The 18,878-nt window shown below is 45.5% G+C and overlaps 1 protein-coding gene across 1 annotated transcript; it reads right to left on the reverse strand.

Annotated features, from left to right (window-relative positions):
- Positions 1-252: 252 nt before the first annotated feature.
- Positions 253-18,708, reverse strand: P4HTM (prolyl 4-hydroxylase, transmembrane). The gene is made up of 8 exons (XM_027836901.1): positions 18,667-18,708; positions 16,515-16,775; positions 14,679-14,775; positions 10,741-10,903; positions 8,269-8,454; positions 4,662-4,752; positions 3,992-4,115; positions 253-1,204 (listed from the first exon to the last, which is right to left on the reverse strand). The coding sequence occupies exons 1-8, from the start codon at positions 18,706-18,708 to the stop codon at positions 987-989; spliced, it is 1,182 nt and encodes a 393-aa protein (XP_027692702.1). The 3' UTR covers positions 253-986.
- Between the last annotated feature and the right edge of the window lie 170 nt (positions 18,709-18,878).

An 18,878-nucleotide genomic window follows, 5' to 3' on the forward strand; every position in this document is an offset into this window, starting at 1 on the left:
TCAGCTCTGACATGACTTTCTCTTCTACATGAGCCCGGCCCAAGGTTGAACCCTGAGCACCAGGAAGTCTGGCCTGTGAACCAGAGGAATGCTGAGGCTTACTGAGAGGGCTGCAGTATTCCTTACAGTGGGAAGACCTGAACACCTACTGTGGCCCTGTCAGGATAGTGCAACAAAAAAAAAAAAAACAAAAAGGAGGATTTCCCTCAGGGATCCAAGTTCCTAGGGAAACTTAGGAATTAGTATTCCCCCACCCACACCTCCCCAAACCGCTCCCTGCACCCCCCCACCTGGAACTCTCAAGCACCAAATCAGTTTTTTTTCCTGGTGACAGTGACATTTCTACAAATAACTTAGGGCTTAAATTCCCCTTAACTGCAGGGTGTGAAGGTGAGAATTAGACTCCAGCCTATTTCCCTCCTTGCAGACACACAGGAAGGACTTAAGACAGACTTCAAGCTTTCCCTCTTTCCTCCACCAGGAGACTGCTGCCCTCCAAATGAACTTCCCTCTTCCTCAGACATAGCCTGGCCAGCACCAGGGAGTTACTCACTCCTGGAGGATTTCTATGGAAATATGGGGACAGCCACACTTCCAGGAAAGCCACCAGAAGCCTCACATACACACATAGGTTGAACTCACTTGGACTCCAAGTAAATTCCTTCTTTTTTGAAAATCCTTTCAGGCCTTTTTTTCCTGGAGAAATTCCACGGACACAGGACAGTAGGGCTCCTCCGGGTGCTCACGGTTGCCCCACTTTCTCACTAATTCATCGTTCTGACTACCTCAAGCCTGATACCTCAGATATCATGTTAGAGCCTCATAAAGGAGGGGAATTAGACCCCCCAAACTGGGGAGCCTTCCTGGCAGACAAGGCAAAGAACTATCAGCTTCCAGTTAAAGCCAACGGTGTGAAGGCTCCCATGAGCGTCACCGCAGAAGCTGCTGCGGTCTGTCTGTGGCTGTCTCTGACCCCATGCCCGCCGTCAGAGCTCTATGTGTACATTCTTGTAGGACTTGTCCACTGTCCACTCAGGCTGGGCCTCAAGCTCCTCCTGGGCATAACGAGCCATCTCCTGATGGAACTGGATCTGGCGACTCCTGCTGGGGTCTACATTGATCCAGTTGTTAGCTATCCATTTGGTTCCCTGGGTGACCAGACAGCCACCATGCAACGAATATTCATCCAATTCTCCCACCCAACCTGGAGAAAGAGGGAGAAAGATCAAACAATAAGCCACCAGCAGAAAATAGAGCTTGGATAAGGAAGAACTCATAGTATTAATTACCTATCAGAGCCATCTCAAGAAAGCACTAGGATCCAGGGCTTGTCTAGGCTCTGAAAGTGATTCTTCCATTTGCAAAAGAGATCTGAGCCATATACAAATGCACGTACCCTTAAAGCTACACAAGGGTTCATGGTTTCCCGTCTTTCTAAATACAACCTCAATTTTGGTCTCCAGGCCTGTTCTCCCTTCTGAGCTCCAAAACTCACACCTCTGGCTTTCTAACAGGACACCCTTACCTGGATATCTCACCGGTACCTCAAATTCAACATGCCCCCAACTGAGCTGATCTTTTCCTCTAAACTCCCAGCTCCTACTGACTTGATCAAACTGTCTGGGGAGCCTCCACTCAGTCTCTCCTGTTCATACCAGTGGGTTATCATCTTCTGTTTCTTCTTCCTCACTGCTTCCATATTCAATCCACTCCACCTCAACAACATTCCTGGCCTCTATTCTACTGTACTTTTTATGAATTGACTTGCCTCATTTATAAATTCCTTGAGAACAAGGACTCCCTTTTTTTTTCTTTGTAGTTTTCACCTCCAATACACAGCAAAGAGCCTGCACATGCTAAATCCTTCATAAATGCTTGTGGCTTAGTTGCTTATATACTCGAGTACAGGGCCTTATTGCTGTTCAGTCTGTCCAACTCTTCATGACCCCATGAGGTTTTCTTGGCAAAGATAATGGAGTGGTTTGTCATTTCCTTCTCCACTGGATTAAGGCAAAGAGAGCTCACGTGACCTGATCAGAGTCACACAGCTAGTAAGTATCTGAGGCCAGATTTGAACTTGGTCTTCCTGACTCCAGGCCCATTGCTCTATCCACTGAACCACCTTATCATCCATTTATACTTTATTATAGTATATTATAATATACCACTATAGTATGTTATGATATACTATTATACTATACTGGACTGAGTAAAGCTCAAATGTCTTTGCTCGGTACCCAAGGTCCTAAATCTGCTGCTACCCTACATTTCCAAACTTATCTCGTATTACCACCTCCCTGACCTGCCAACTCCTCTGTTCCGTGTTCATATTTCTCATACCATGCCCCAACCTATTTTAATAGTCCCTCCCCCAATCCTATACTAGGACTGGTTTACCTGAATTCCTATCTACCCTTTAAATCCAAATTCAAATGTCATCATCTCCATAAAGCTTGCCCTGATCTCCTATAGTATTTCTCCAATGGTGCTGAAAAGAACCCTAAAACACCTCAAGCTTTTTTTTTTTTAAGTAAACATACATCTTTTGTTAATAGGCATTAAAAATAATCATTTTAGAGGATTTTACACCAAGCGTTCTGCCAAAATTGTGTTTAAAAATTGAAGGACCCTACCACTGCAAAAAAGTTTGAGAACCACTTTCCTATAGTATGTACTACAATCATTTATCTATGTATCACGTTCCCCCTATAAGTTACATAGGGCAAAGGCCATGTCTTACTTACACATTATTTTTAGACGGGGTCTCCCTATCTTGTTCAGAATAAAAGTACAGCAACGACTCATGGGCTCAATCCCCAGACTAATGAGTACAGAGGCAGTTAGCCCCACTGCCTCTCAAAATCCCTAAAACTCAAGGAATCCACCAGCCTCAGCCTACTCAAGGAGCAGGGGTTACAGACTTACATACTCCCTGACTCCTGACATTAGCATTCTAAATTGTTTCTCTTAGTTCCAGGCACAGTGTTCTGTATACAATAAGATGTTCACTGAATTGAAGATACTGTTTATTCTATTTAGGTTGCCTTCCCCACCCTCCACTACTCTTCTCCCTAGCCAAACCTTACCAGCCCTTCAAAGCCTACCTCCCATCCTATCTCTTTCAAGAAGTCTCCTGGGATTACACCAGCTTGGACTGATCTCTCCTTCCTTTGGGATCTGCTTGCACTTGACGCTGCCATTCATGATGTTGAGAGCTAGTATAGATTTAGATCATCTAATTCAAGTAGCTCGTGATGCTGGGGATCAAAGAGTCTCACAGAGGGGAAGGAACTTTTCAAAGGTTACACAGGTAGAAAGGGCTTTCCAATTCATTTTTGGTCTTCTCATACATCATCTCATTATTACCTAATATTTCCACATGTAAGTATATCTTGCTTCCCCGACTATGCTCTTTTTGAGACTAGAGACTGTGACTTCCACCCTTCATAGCACAAAGGATAGGACTGAAATCGAGGTCCTTTCATTCACAACAGTTAATGCTGCCCCAACCACTCCAGTGTCAGTCCTCGGGCCACGTGGCTGTGGGGCTGACAAAGGGCAGCTATGAAAGGGTCAAGTGGGACCTTCATGGAAATGGGAAAGTTCAGAAGGAGATCGTCTGGTGAGGCGGTAAAGGGGGTAAGGGAAGGGAACATCAAGAAGAGATTTTCCAAATCAGACATGTTTCATTTAAGGTGATGAGGGGACACTGATGCTTTGAAACCTAGAATGTTAGAGCAGAAAAGGGCCCTCAAATCCAGGCCAGGAGATGAAGTGACTAACAGTAAGGTAGGACACAGCCAATGCAAGTAGTTCTCAAAGGGATTCTGGGGCCACAGCTTCACATCCCTGATGAGGCTAAAGTACCAAGGTTCCAAAGTCCCAATTAGGGCATCTAAAGAGGGGAGGACCTCCCCAAGGATCTGTGCTTACTTCCTGAGGAAGCACATCTTTTCTGCCCACTAAACCCACAGTGGTGGGGGCACTGTACCTTGCCCATCAGACAGGTAGTTGTACCAGAAGACAGCTGTGCCTTGCCGAGGCTTCACTCTCAGGTTCCCCTTGTCACAGTGTTTCCGGGTGTCTCGGAGATCAATGTCATTCTGGATCAGAGACTACAAGTGGCACAGCAAGTAGTAAGTGTTTGTGCTGCCAACATAGGAAGAGCCTAAGAGAGAGGCGAGTATGGGTGGGTATTTCTAACTCCTACCTCTTGTCAAATTTCTCCACCCCTGAGCCTAGCAGAAAGCCAGATTTGGATAGATCCCCAATACCACCTGCTTTAGTTCCCAAGACAGACTGTGAACTGTTTCACCTAATGGCAGAGCCTGAAGGATCAATGCTGGAAAACTCATCACTAAAAGCACAATGACTCTTCCCTACCCCCAAGTCATTAGAAAAAGCCAGTTCCGGCCATTCCGGGAAGCTACACAGGAAGAAACAGAGGAGGACTTATCAGCTGAAGCCCTGACCCAGGTCACACTGCAAAAGGCTTCTACCTGGGTCAGTTGCCATTCCTCTTCTTCAAGTTCTGCAGGTCAAGTTGACCATGGCCTTCACACTCTCTCTGGAGATCATCCAGTCAATTTCAGAGGGGGCCATGCTGGCAAAAGTATGCACAACAAGGGGAACCAATTGGGCTACGACACTTATTCCCTTACCAGCTCATCATAGGTCCTGTTATCTGCCACAGGGAAGGTTGTCTCCCCACCACCAGTGACATTGTTCAGGTAAAACAGCACAGTCACATAGCTATAAGGCAGAAAGAGGAAAGACAGCAGTTAGAATCTCAGAGTCAAAATCGAAGGCCTCACAGTATGCAAGAAACGGTGCAAAATGAGGGTGGCAAATTGTTAGTCTTCACTCCCACCCCAAGCTATGCCTTCCGGCTGCTTATTTCATTAATTAAGGCACAGGGTACAGAACAAGTGAGGTTCAAGTCCTGTTGTCTGAGCCAGGGAAGACCATATCCAGAATTTGATGATCGATTCTAGTTGTCACATTTTAGGAGGACATTAACCATTTGGAGCTGTAACCAAAAAAAGGCAAGTGGGATGGTGAAGGGTATGAAAACCATGCTATAGGAGTACTGGTTAAAGAAATTGGGGAGGTTGAGCTTCATAAAGGAAAAAAAAAGCTGTGGGGAATGGGGCAGAGGTAGGGGAAAGAATAGATAAAAGATAGATTCCTGTCTTCCAATATCCGAAAGGCAATCATGTGGGGAAAAAAGGATTAGACTCTGTTTTGCTTGGCCTAAAAGGGCAAAAACTAAGGAGAAGTTGCAAAGTGACAGATCTCAGCTTGATAAGAAGAACTTCCTAATAATTAAAAGCAGCCCAAAGGTAAATATCCCATTTAACCAAAGTATATTGAGAACCTACTCTATGCAAGACCTAGAGGCATAGTAAGCACACCGGATGGAGAACTGGCCAGAGAGTCAATATCATCCAGGTTCAAATTCCACCTCTGAGAAATGGTGGCCAGAATGATGACCCTGCGTAAGTCACATCATTTCTCAACATCCCAGGCAACTCTCTGAAATAAGTTGCCTAACATTTATTGATCAGCATTAGTAGAATTCCCTCACCTGGAATTCTAGCTGCAGTTAGATGTCCTCCTGTAGGAAGGTTGTAGGAAGGTCTTCTACTCTGGGAGGGATTAAACTAGATGAACTTAGAAGGCCATTCTAGACCTGCATTCTACAAATACACCATTAACTTCAGCAGGAATAAGGATAGGACTAGTCAGCTACCCTTATTTGTCTGGTCTGTGCTGTACTAGGCACCAGAGGGATAATATTACAAGACTCAGAGGTTCCCAAATTTACAATAAATTATTAAATTTAAGATGTGTCATTTTTTTTAATAAATTATTTTTTTTGAAAGGATGCAAAATTTTAAAAATCCGTCAAAGGGTTAAAGAAAGTAGATTTCCTGCGGGGGGGGGGGGGGACTGAGAAATTTTTTTAAAGGGGGCAGTAGGTCAAATAAGTTTGGGAACTTCTTCTCTAAAAGGTAAGGAGGGGCAGACCTAGGTGGTGCAATGGATAGAGCACTCAGCCTGGAGTCAGGAAGATCAGAGTTCAAATATGATCTCAGACACTTACTAGCTGTGTGACCCATGGCACCCTGTTTGCCTCAGTTTCTTCATTTGGAAATGAGCTGGAGAAGCAAGTGGCAAACCATTCCAGCATTTTTGCCAAAAACAACAACAACAACAACAACAAAAGCCAAATGGTGTCACAGAAAGTCAGACACTGGAAAATGACTGAACAACAACCATCACAAAGGCTAAGAGAATACAGAAGTAAAGAAGCAACTTAACGGCCACTTCCAGAGGTTCGGTTCTGAAGGCCCATAGACACTTTAGTAGGGAAAAACGCTCAGGGTTACCCCTGCCACTATTAACACAAATCAATCTTGTAAAAGGTGAAGATCTCCTTAAAACAACTGGAAATACGAGACTGGACGATGTCAGATTTGAGAGGCCAAGGCTGAAGAATCATTCCCTTAGAAGGGAAAGTTGTAGCCCTGAGACCAGATGAGTTCAACAGCAAAGGGAACCAAGGACAGAACTTCAGAATTCTTGTCTTCTGTCAAGGACACCTATGGGTGTAACTAGGAGAAATACTTAGCTTGGAGAATAGGAAGACCAGTGGAGGTCTCACTGCATGACACTGAACTGTTTCAGTTAAATTAATCCAAATTCCTCCAGCTTCAGCCTCAGGTTACTCAACTGCTCTCCTTTTCTTAAGTTAAGGAAGGAGGGAAGAAAAAGGAAATAAGATCTTGAGAATCGAATATTCTAGAAATTCTAATTTTTCTTTTAAAAATACATTTTTGTTGATATCCATCATCTACATCTTCAACTGCATCTTTCCTTTCACCTCCTCCCAGACAGCCATCCCTTATAATAAAGAAAGTAAAAGACAGCTCAGCAAAACTAATCACAACCTATGGAAAGAGTCTGCTATATGCAATATTCTACACCCCTGGTCTTCTTCAAGAAAAGAGGGAGGTATCTCTTTTTCTTTTCAAACTGACCAAGCAATCTATTTAAATTTAGGATCATGATGGGGGAAAAGGGTAAACAAATGGACCAGAGAAGACTTCAGAAAATTAGGAGGGGCAGCTAGGTGGTACAGTGAATAGAGCACTGGCCCTGGAGTCAGGAGGACCTGAGTTCAAATCCAGCGTCAGATCAGACAGCTGACACTCACTAACTCTGTGACTCTGGGCAAGTCACTTAACCCCAATTGCCTCACCAAAAAAAAAAAAATTAGGAGATTTAAGGAAGCAGAAGTTTGGTAGTATCAGGTGCTGCAGAAAGGTCTCTGAAAATGAAGACTGAGAAAAGGATTTTGCAAGGAAGAAATAATTATTGACCTCTGAGACAGATTACAGTAGAATCATAGATATGAGAATCAGATGGCAAGGGGTTAAAAAGGGAATAAGTGAGTAGCATATAAAGACCTTACATTTGAGTTTTAAAGCAAAGGGAAGGAGAGACAGACCAGTGGCTAGATGGGTTATAAGGGCCAAGTGAGGGGTGTGTATGTATGTATGTATGTATGTATGTGTGTGTGTAAGTATATGTATATATAATATATGTGTCCTTTTCATTTTAATGAAAACTGGTATGTTTGAAGGCAGAAGAAAAGGAACCCATTAAAAAGAAATTAAGAAAGGGAAAAGATAACTATGAGAGGAAGAACACAGAGGAGATGGGGGAGGAAGGGAGAGCTGAAAAGAATGAAAAATCAGAGACTGAGATGAAGATGAGTATATTATGAGGGAACTTAGTCCAGACGAGCTAAATCTTCTCTGTAAAAGAGGGGCTAAAACCATTGACAGGGGTGAAATGGGAAGGAAGAAGTCAGAGATGAATGCTGGGCAGCATATGCTGGAGAGTCATTGACTCAGGAACAAAAGAGGAGGATTGTTAAGAATCAGTCAGCACCAGAATGGAAGGCGGACAGCTGGACTCTATAATGGACAGCATCTGAATTCCTACTTTGTGCAGCTTACCACACCCTCATTCCCAAACCTAGTCATAGAGATTCAAAGAATCTTAGAGCTGGATGGGATCTCAGAGATCAACAAGTCCAATCCCCCCATTTTTCAGATGAGGAAACTGAAACTCCGAGAGGATGATTTGTTCCAGATCACCCGGCTGGTTAGTAGCACAGTGGAGACTAAAGCCCAGTTTTTCCTCCCTCCCAGTATACCATCTTTCTATTATGCTGCAAGGCTAAGGGGAGGTCCTTACCGACAGGAAGTTTCAAAGGGTGACGTTTCATTAGCGATGAGTTTTGTATGGCTGCAAGCTGTTTCTGGGAACACAGGCCCACTGTCCATGTGGGCGTGGTAGTGTCCACCCTGATCATACCGGACCACCTGCATAGGCTCACTGTGTTCCACAATCTCTCTGGGCAGACGAGTGAGACGGAGCACCCTGGCAGAGAAAGCACAGTAGAGCAGAGTGCAGTGCTGTCTCCGTGGAGACCTGACCTCCTTCAACAGCGCCCAGGAAAATGCCCAGGAGGAGAGATGTGCATCCCTCAGGGCTCTCCCAGGGTTGGGCTGACAGGCTAATACCTGTAGGGTGGGTATGCTGCCTTTAGAGAGGAACATTTCTAGATGGGCCTTCTCGCCCTCCCCAGCCAAGCCTTTCCAAAACTGGTATACCCTGAGGAGTCACGGAAATGGCACAGAGGGATGCACCACTTCCTCCAGAGGTGACCTTGGGCAAGTCTCCTCACCTCTAGGGACTTTATCGGGTTAGACGGCCTGGGAAGACCCTTATAGCTCTAAATTTAGAGCTGCCTTAGAGCCAGGCTGGCCATCCTTGGAAGGCAGGCAAGATATCCTGACACACATACTCTGTGCATCATGCCCCTTCCATGTTCCCCATGGGGGAAATCCAACAAAAGATTTATTCACATAACAGAAAATAATTTGACCAAGACAAACCATGCCCATCATGTCTAGTGGGACTGAAGCCCCAGGTGGTCTCCAGTCTTGGGTCATTCCCAGCCCCCAGTACAAAAGATCCCATATGCTGGGAGATAGAAGATCCTCAAAATGATCAGGAATCCAGGAGCTAGGAATCTCTTAAGATAGATAGCGCGCCCCCCACCCCAGCCCAACTTCAAACTGGAATGAATTTGGGTTAATGGCAACTCCCTCCGTAGATTACATTCCAAATCGCACCAGAACAGAGAGGACAGCTCAGTGGGAAGGAGTGAGATTAGATTTCCATTAAGATTGGCCCTTGCTCTCAGACCAATCAGTCCATCTGGAGAACTTCTCTACAGAGCTAAGGAAGCACCATCCTTCCACTTCTAAACTAGCCAGTCACACCAGGAAAGGGCAGGGGAAAGTCCACCAGAAGAGATCCTTACTGCTAATTAACTGAAAACAAACAGTCGAACCCTTTTTAATTCCAACTGTATCTAGTTAGCCCCTAATTAAAGTTTATTTGTTTTAATTTAACACTTATCACCTGTCTTTCAATTCACTACAACTCAATTTTAACAAACGTCCCATTTAATGTCTCATTAAGTAGAGCTTGCTAAATCAATTTAATACATTCCTCACCTTCCCAAAATTTCCTCCTCTTCCTCCAGTCTACTTAAATACAAAGTTAGGTCCCAGGGAGGAGGATCTTTGACACATAGCCCAAGCCAGCCGCTCCCCCCCCCATGTACCGAAGGGGCTCAGCCGCAGCTAGTAACACGTCTCTTGTTGTGCTATGCTTGGGTTTACCAAGAGTCCACACACAGGCCCATACTGGCCCCAATTGTTCAGAGCCAGAGCTGCTATGAGCAAGAGCAAGGCCCTCCTCCCTTCCCAGCCCAATGCACAGACTAAGTGTGCATAGCACCTCTTTCCAAGGGTGGGCTTATAGAGATGAAGCTGCTCAGGAAGGAATCCCTCCTGGGAGGCAGCCCTGGGTGCCCTAAGTCCCCCGCCCTATTCTGAGAATCCTATAACCATTCGCAGTTCAGCATGTGGCCAGGGGCTTGGGAGGGGGGCATGGCAGTTTCCCCTCTTAAATAGATACTCCTGGGTTTCTAATTAGTCTCTCCACAAAAAGCCTTGTTCCAGAAGCTTGGTGGTAGACTTGGGACCCGTGAGCCCCAGACTAGTTGGGTGATCCTGGGTAGATCATTTATCCTCTCAGTTTCCTCATCTGTCAAATAGGGATATAAATATTTGCTTTACCTACCTCACACGGTTGTTGTGAGGAAGGTTCTTTGCTCAACTAAGATGTTTGCAAAGTGTTACACTATAAAAAAGTGCATTATCATTCTTTTCAAAGGCAGACGCCTTTCCATTAAATGTTCACAAGCATGTCTCACCACAGAACTTCAGAAAGCAGCAACTCCTTTCTTTTGAAGGAACCAAGCAGAACCCTCCTTCTCTATCCTGGCAGACAGCTTCTCAGACAAGCCTGCCTTAGACTCCTTCTCCTGCAGCAGTAAGAGTCATGCCCACTCACAAGATTATCCTGGTCTGAACGGGGTAGGGGGTGGCAGGGATACAGCACCTAGGCCAACAATCATGCTCGACTATGTTCCTAGCCCCACTTTGAGCACCAGGAAGCCAGGCATCAGGATCAGTGAAATGCTAAGCCAAGTGCCTTCTGCCTCTACTGGTATCTTCCTTCTCTCTGCCACACACAAGGCTTCCTCTCCCACTCTGCCCGCAGGAGCGTGCAGCTGTCCTCAGGCCTCACCTCTGCCGGATGGATCTCATGACCTGATGGGCGCCCTCGCCCTGGTACAGCCAAGTGTGCTGGCTGTTTCGCACCAGGTCGCTCACCTTCACCTTCTGACTCCCCATGTACTTGTGGAAGTCCTTGAGGTTTAACTGCTTAAACTCCTCCAAACTCAGCACACCTGTGGAGAGCAAAGAGAAGAGACCTTTGTTGGTACTACAGGATGTTGGGGATATCCTCACCACACACATTGGGCCATCCCCTGGATCCAAGGCTATCTGGTTTGGGCGTCTCTTTGGAGCCCCAGTGCTTAGCATGGTGCCTGGCACACAGTAAGTGACGTGTTGCCTGACTGAGATCAAACTACAGCTGGAACATGGTAAACTCTAGGCACCACATTTTAGGAGAGATATGGCCAAGATAGGGCATCTTCAGAATAGGGTGGCCAAGGATGGTAAGAGGATGCTACACCATGTCTTACAGGCAATGTTTAGCTTAGAGAAAACTTCAGGAATACATGATTTCCATCTTCAAGTATTTGAAGGGCTGCCCTATGGAGGTGAGAGGAAACATTCTGTGGGGCTCCAGAGAGCAGAACTGGGACCAATGGGGGGAAATGTACATGGAGGCAGATTTTGGCTTAATATAAGGAATGAATAACATATACCTTTCTGAACATAACAACTTTCTTTTAGGGACAGCTAGGTGGCATAGTGGATAGAGCACTGGCCCTGAAGTCAGGAGAACCTGAGTTCAAATCCGGCCTCAGACACATAACATTTACTAGCTGTGTGACCCTGGGCAAGTCACTTAACCCCATTGCCCAGCTAAAAAAAACAAAACAAAAAAACCCACAACTTTCTTTTTTTTTGAGGGGGAGGGGCAATAGGGGTTAAGTGACTTGCCCAGGGTTACATAGCTAGTAAGTGTTATGTGTGTGAGGTCACACTTGAACTCAGGTCCTCCTGAATCCAGGGCTGGTATTCTATCCACTGTGTCACCTAGCTGCCCCAATACAACAACTTTCTAACAAAGCTGGTCAATAGTGGAACAGATTGCCTGATGAGATAATGAATTCCCCAACATTGCAGGTGTTTAAGTAGAAGCTGAATGACCACCTGTCAAGTAAAGAATGAAAGGAATTTTTGCAGAGTAGATGGTTGTACCAGATAACCTACAAGGTCCCTTCCAACTTTAAAATTCTGGGATTTGTAAATCTCCCTCTACTCTAGCAGCATGCATGTACTGGGTGCAATAACCTCTGAATCCACAGCCTAAATAACCTTTTGTCCTAAAAAAAATTACCCCAATGAAGAGAGATGATTATAGGTCACTAGGACAAGGGGAGGTTGCTGGGTAAAACATACATTCCTCTTACTTAGAATGACCTTTTCAGAGAAGGAATCTGTGTCTAATAGCCAGCCTGACCTGAAAGAAGGGCCTAGCATGCTTTCGAAGGGCTGAGTGTGACAGCTGAGCATCCAAACAAAGAGGACCAGATGTCATGGCCGATCAGGGCTGCCCACCCTAGGCTTCCACCTCTCCCAGGGGGCCAAATAGGAATCCACAAGTGTTAGTACCTACTGGAAATCCCACCCATGCTGGAGACACCATCCTTAGTACTACCTGGCCAACTGCAGCCACTTCAGAGAGCAGGTTTTCTTGGGAGGAAAAATCACCCAAATAAGATATTTTTCTGAGGTTTCTCACTTCTTTGTTTGCTTTATTTTTAGCAGAAATTAAATAGGTTGCAATCACATCTGGGACTAATTTAAATGTCTGAGTTTAGTGTTTCTGCCATAACTCCATCTCCCTTGCTTCAAAGGGGAAGACAAAAAAAAAAAACCAAAAACCCTCATAGCCCAAAGAAATAAAACCACTTTTCTATAATCAGATTAGCTTGTGAAAGTCTACTAAGACAAATATTTCCCTGAGTGTCTTGGGTCTTGGTCACCCCAGGCCATGAGGGAAGTGAAAACCTACAGGCAGAGGGAGGTTCTTAGAAGCCCATACCCTGGCTGAGCCTCTGTACCCCTGGGGAACAGCCAGCATTGCTTATCAGCATGTCATGGTAAGGCTCCCAGTCTTACTTAGGTATCAGGACTAAAAGAGGACTGTCATCTGATGATGCAGTCCTCTGAACCCTGCCCAGGGTGTCTCAGATGTTGGAAGTTACCTAGCCTGCTCACATCTGAACCCTGCAGTCACACACTGACAATAATGGGTGACAACTGCATCCAAAGTGAGGTGAGGCCAAGAGACCAAGTCCAGTGATGAAAATTTCAACAAAGGTACTCTTCTGGTTATTCCTGAGTGGTAGTACACCACCACAGACAGCCTGCTCAGCTCTTAGCACTGACAACACCAGCAGCTGGCATGGGCAGACAGGATGCTCAGTGACTTTCCTGTGCCAGGATACAGACTTCAGTCTCTCCTCCAGTGACGTCCCCCTGCCCTGTACACCTCTTTCCTCTACCTTGTCCCCACCAAGGCCTTTCCCGGTGCTCCCCCCAAAATCTGAAGCAATAGAATCCTCACTCCCAAGAATACGAGGCCCTCCACAATCTGTCACTACCTTCCCTTTCCAACCTTTCTCATACGATTGCTTGTCTCTATAACCCCACACTACTCTCACTTCCCCAAACAACCCTTGTGTTTCCCCTGATCTCTACATTGGTATTTTTCCCTTTCCCTCTTTACCCGATGAATTACTATTCATCTTTTAAACCCCAACTCATGTCCCTCCTTCAGGAGTGGGCCTTGCTTGATCTGCTCTCCTTCCTCTCCCTATTGGGAATATCATTTCTTCTTGGACCTCAGGCAACACTTTGCTACTATGAAACTCATTTATCATGCAATAGTGGATGTTAAGTTATTTATAATTCATCCTGAAAACTCCAAATAGATACTTAAGAAATATCTGTTGGAAATGTTAGGAAACGGACCATTACACATTCAGGCTTTTCCACACATAAGGATAGGAGGAAGTTGAAAAAGACAAGGAAGAAAAAAGAAAGGCCCCAGCTCCCAAGGGCTTGGCATATCTTGCAACAAATCAGAGTCCCTCATGGAGAGGGCTAAAGGCTGTATCATCTCAATAGGTTCCCAGAGATGTGACCCTCATGAAAAGGAAGGAGGATGACTGGATTTTTAGACCTCAGTCGAATGCCAATGGAAGCCTGGATTAGTGCTTTCTCCCAAAGAGGGAATGGGACTGGAATCAGCACAACCTCTGGGAACATGGGGAACATCGAGCAACACAAGCCCCATTCTTTGGCCACCTTAAATGACTGCCCAGAACTCAAAGCCCCATTCCTTTCAAGGGAACCTCCAGAGGCAATATTTAGTGATCATGGCACATACAACTGGTCCAGCGAACATCCCTCCAATGGCCCAGGCTTCATCTCAATTTGAGTCCTCCCTCCAGCTGCTTCTGTTGTCTCACACTTCCATATGCCAATCAAACCTCCGATTTTTATGAATAAATACATTCTGACATTTGCTGAGGTTGAGGCACAAGCCTGGCACAGAGTAAGCACTTAATAAAGTTTTGTTTTTTTATTCATCTCTAAGCAGCTGTACCCTTTACACCTAAAACCAGCCCACCTCTTAAAGGTTCCTAACCAAGAAAGCAAGTTCTGACCTCCAGTCCTCTCTGCCTGGATGACACTGAGAGGCAGAGGGCATCACCAGGTACTCCTGGGTACATCACCACAAACCCCCAATCCTCAACAGCTCCTTCTTCAACATGGCCCCAGTTAGTGATACTCCTCTAGGCTGGAAGCTTGAATGAAGGGGAAAGGCACGCTGGAAGAGCCCTACCTCTCTGGGGACCTTCACACAACCTGTCCAAAATGGCTGAGGCTGGTGGTCTGGGGAGGACTTTCCCCCTTGGGCAACTGGAATGAGCACAAACCCTGTTTCTGGTCTATGTCCTTAGAACTTTCCAAACTCACCATCACCATCGGGATCGGCCTTGACCGCAGTGTACATCTCCCGGATGTTCTCAGGGGTCATCCACCTCCCATTCCCCAAACGGGTATGGGTCAACACCTGAAATGACAAACATGATTTGTGTCACCTGGATGGAACCCAAACAGGTTCCCAGGATCAAGAGGATGTGCAATTCTCAGTTACAAACCATCAGCCGGTTCTCTGATCTTATTTTGTCCACTCTGGCCTCTCTATATTTGTACAGACAATCCTTCCCCCCACATGCTTCCCTCCCCCCTCATCCCAACTGTAGAAATCCTTCTTTTCCTTATAGGTCAGCCAGGTACCACTTCCTCCAAGAAGACTTCCTAGACTTGTCTCTCCATCCCCAACCAGCTGAAAGTGTTCTCTCACTCTGAGATTTTTCCTAAAGCACTTTATCTGTACCTCTTTATAAAGTAGATCACATTCTACTTTATATCCTATAGTAAATTAGGAGTTCCTTGAGGCAGAACTTTATCTTTTATCTCCTGATCCCTAGTGCGTAGCACAGTGCCTTTTACAGAGTGAGGGCTTAAGAAATATTTGTTGAATTGAAATTTGTTGAAGAGAAAATGTGATGCCCCAAGGAAAACTTATATTTATATTCTGAATAATAGTATTTATATATGCCTTAAGATTTGCAAAGTGCTTTATAGATATTAACTCACCAGACCCAAACAACCTATTTTACAGATGAGAAAACTGAGGCACAGAAGTGACTTGCCCACACCTCTAGTAAGTGTCGGAGGCAGGATTTGAACTTGAGTCTTCCTGACTCCAGTTGCTGTGCTCATATCCTTCAAGATTGGTATACCAGCTATCTTATACCACAGATATGCTCCAAAGGTGGGCCTCCTGTTACACCACAGACACATTGCTGAAATATTTAAGATTGTTTTTGTCATTGAATTCTAGACATTCAGTCCTCCAGGACAGCTGGCCATTTAAAGGAATCTTAAGGAAAATCCTTTGTCAGGAACAAGATAAGCACTAGTGCTCTGAGGGGCTCGAGGTATCATCTCACTCTAGCCTCCTCATTTTACAGATAAAACAACTGAAGTTCTGGAGGGAAACGGACTTGCTCAGGGTCACCAGGTTCATATAGTAACAAAACCACATTTCAACTCCAAATCCAGAGCTCTTCTTACACAGTAAGCCAGCTTGGCATTTACAATGTTCATTGTTTAGTCCATAAACAAAAGTGGATAATCCCCGTACTGGTAATCCAAGAAGAATACCCAATGTTGGCTTTCTGAAGGGTATAGCAAGGCCAGATTCTTGACCTGACAGGATAGGAGAGGACCTCGAGGGAGCCTCACATTTCTCTCCACCACCCCTCCCCACCTTTGCTGTCCCTGTGTGGGAAGGCCCACCTCCTTCTGAGGGGCCAGACCAGGGAAACAAAAAGATTCTTAGGGGATACATAATTGGAAGATCCAGGCCCTGCAGGGGGGAGACCGGCACTTAACAAAATTAGGCAGTAAAACCCAAAGCGCAGGTCCTCCCATGCCGAAGGACAAAGGAAGGACCAAGTACAGGAGGGAGGGGATTGCTATGGGGATCTGGACTTGGACGTGTTTCTGAGCTGAGGCACAGCTGTTGCTCTGGGGAGGGGGGTAGCTTTACCCTCTGAGAAACTTTTCTGGAAAGGGTAAGGAGCCAGTTGAGCAGACTGTACAGTAACACTACTCACTGACCCTATGCTGCACAGGAGGCCATACAGGCAGCTGGCCCTGAGGACTGTGCGGGAGCAGGCGCCAGACAAAGTTCCCTCCTCTCGGAGGAAATGCTTCCCCAGTCTGCCACCCTTCCTCTACCTCCTTGAGCTGCAGCTGCCCATCCTGGTTATGGTCCAGCAGATTGAAGACGTCCATCGGGCTGACTTCAATCATTTCCATGGCTTCTTCATAGTTGTCTGTGGGCAGCGTCTGGCTCTTCTGCAGCCCTTTCAGCTGGGCCAGGTGGATGATCAGCTTGCATTCTTCCTCACTTAGAAAGTTGGGAATTTCTGCCAGGAAGAAGAGGAAAGGACCGATGGCCAGGTTACTGATTAAAAGTAAAGCACCCATCAATGGCACCTGAGAGAAAAACCAAAGCTGGGGAAAGCTAGGCTGTGTCTTTAGAGTACATTAGCTTGTAAATTATTATTGCAATTATAAAAGAACTTGCTTCTAACTCCTTTCTTTCCTCACCAAAGGGCATGACAAAGGGTTAATATCAGGCAGGTCCCAAGGAGACATTTTTCTGATGATACAGTGACCTGTGGGGCTGACAGTTTCTCTGTAGAAAACCAAGAGTTCAGATTTCAGACGCCTCCTTGAGGGCAGTATTTATAGTAAGTGAGCTTCCAGTCTGGGAAAGGCCAGAGGAGCAGTAACCTCACACCCTCTTTAGTGATTAGACTCTACTAGAATCTTACACGGTATATAGTACATCACACGCCCTAAGGAACTCACGGTCTATAGAGATCACGTAAGAGGCTATCATTGGTGCAGGAGGAGCCACACAACCACCCAAGGTCAGGGCAGGGTTGTGCCAGGGTGACTCCCACAGCCTTGTCTCAGCCAGGGTGCCCCAGGGCCTTCACTTAGCTCAGGTTACCCCAGGGTCTTCACTTAGCTCAGGTTATAATGAAGCAAGTTTCCTTGTGTAACTAAGAAAGCCCTTTAATAGCAATCATTAAGTACATCCCTATCCATCCACTCATTTTGAACCCTGTGAGTTGCTAGGCTTCTGCAGTTACCAAGAACAGGTTTTGTTTGGGACTTTGACCTTTGGACATTGGCTTGGATGGTCACTCAGGTTTCTGGTAGTTGGCATTGGTGCCAGGGCCTGGAAATATAGCCCCTAGACTAGGTAGTTTTTTGTTGTTTTTTTTTTTTTATCAATTTAAATACCTCATAGAAGAAATCTGATCACGAGCCTATGGGAGAAGTGGCCTCAAAACAAGGTTTCCATTTTTGCTCAATGCCCAGCTCTAGCCCATCTGATGATCTTCTGCTGTCACTGAATAGACACTGCCATGATAGTATGATGGAAGTCCTATCCTTCTAGATGAGTCCGATGTGGGTCAACTACAGAACCCGGTTCATGTTACATTACTTGTTGTTCAGTCATTTTTCAGTTGTGTCCAACTCTTTGTGACCCCATTTGGTGTTTTCTTGGCAAAGATACTGAAGGGGTTTGCCATTTCCTTCTCTAGCTCATTTTACAGATGAGGAAACTGAGGCAAACAGGGTTAAGTGACTTGCCCAGGATCACACAATAAGTGTCTGACACCAGATTTTAAACTCATTTGATTCTTCCCAATTCCAAGCCCAGTGCTCTATCCATTGTGCCACCTAGCCGCTCTTTCATGTTACATAAGATACTGCAATAAATATTTCTGGGTTGTGCAGACAACTTATCCAACTCCTTCAATATGTCCCCTTGAGTCCATCCCCCACTCACCCTATCTCTCTGTCCACTAAGCAACCTACATCTCTCACTGATGACAACAGGAAAAACTGACTAAAGATAAAGGATAGAGAAGTTGTATACTGTTTGTATACAGCATAACTACGATTATAATGAAGAATCAAGAAGACAGGATACATGACCCAAACCAGGCACAACCCAAAAGAACCAGGCAAATTCTTTGTGTAAACAACATCCAAGCCTGTAAATACACCTCCAATCTAAGCCTATGCAGAATGCCTGAAAGGTTACTGGGGTTTGGGAGCCTGCTTAAGGAGTAGCAGGGCTAAATCAATAGGACCTAATTGACTTGGTCAAACACCTGATTGCCTTTACACAACAAAGAAAGAAAGAGAGAGAGAGAGAGAGAGAGAGAGAGAGAGAAAGAAACAACTGTTAAAGGGTTTAACAGATGCCTAATCCAGGGGCCTCCCTGAAGGAGCAGAGTTTGAATAGCGGCATCCAGTAGCGACCTAATCGAATGCAAACAAGTCTGATCTACAGACTACCTACCGGGGTGCGAATAAGGAAGCCCTGGGCTGCCCTCATTAACATACCTGCTGAGCTGAGCCCAGGCCCCCAATTAGAAAGCCAAAGACTCTAGGTAAACACCTCATTTGTGTTGTCTTTAAAAACAGTGGGCTCATAATGAAGGGGCTGGCCACTGAGCCTATGGAGAGGATCACATATAAAAAAGCTTTCCTCCAAAAAGAAGCCACTGCTCC

This window comes from Vombatus ursinus, unplaced genomic scaffold (assembly GCF_900497805.2).
Source record: "Vombatus ursinus unplaced genomic scaffold, bare-nosed wombat genome assembly UNPS02014820.1, whole genome shotgun sequence".
Lineage (NCBI taxonomy): Eukaryota > Metazoa > Chordata > Mammalia > Diprotodontia > Vombatidae > Vombatus > Vombatus ursinus.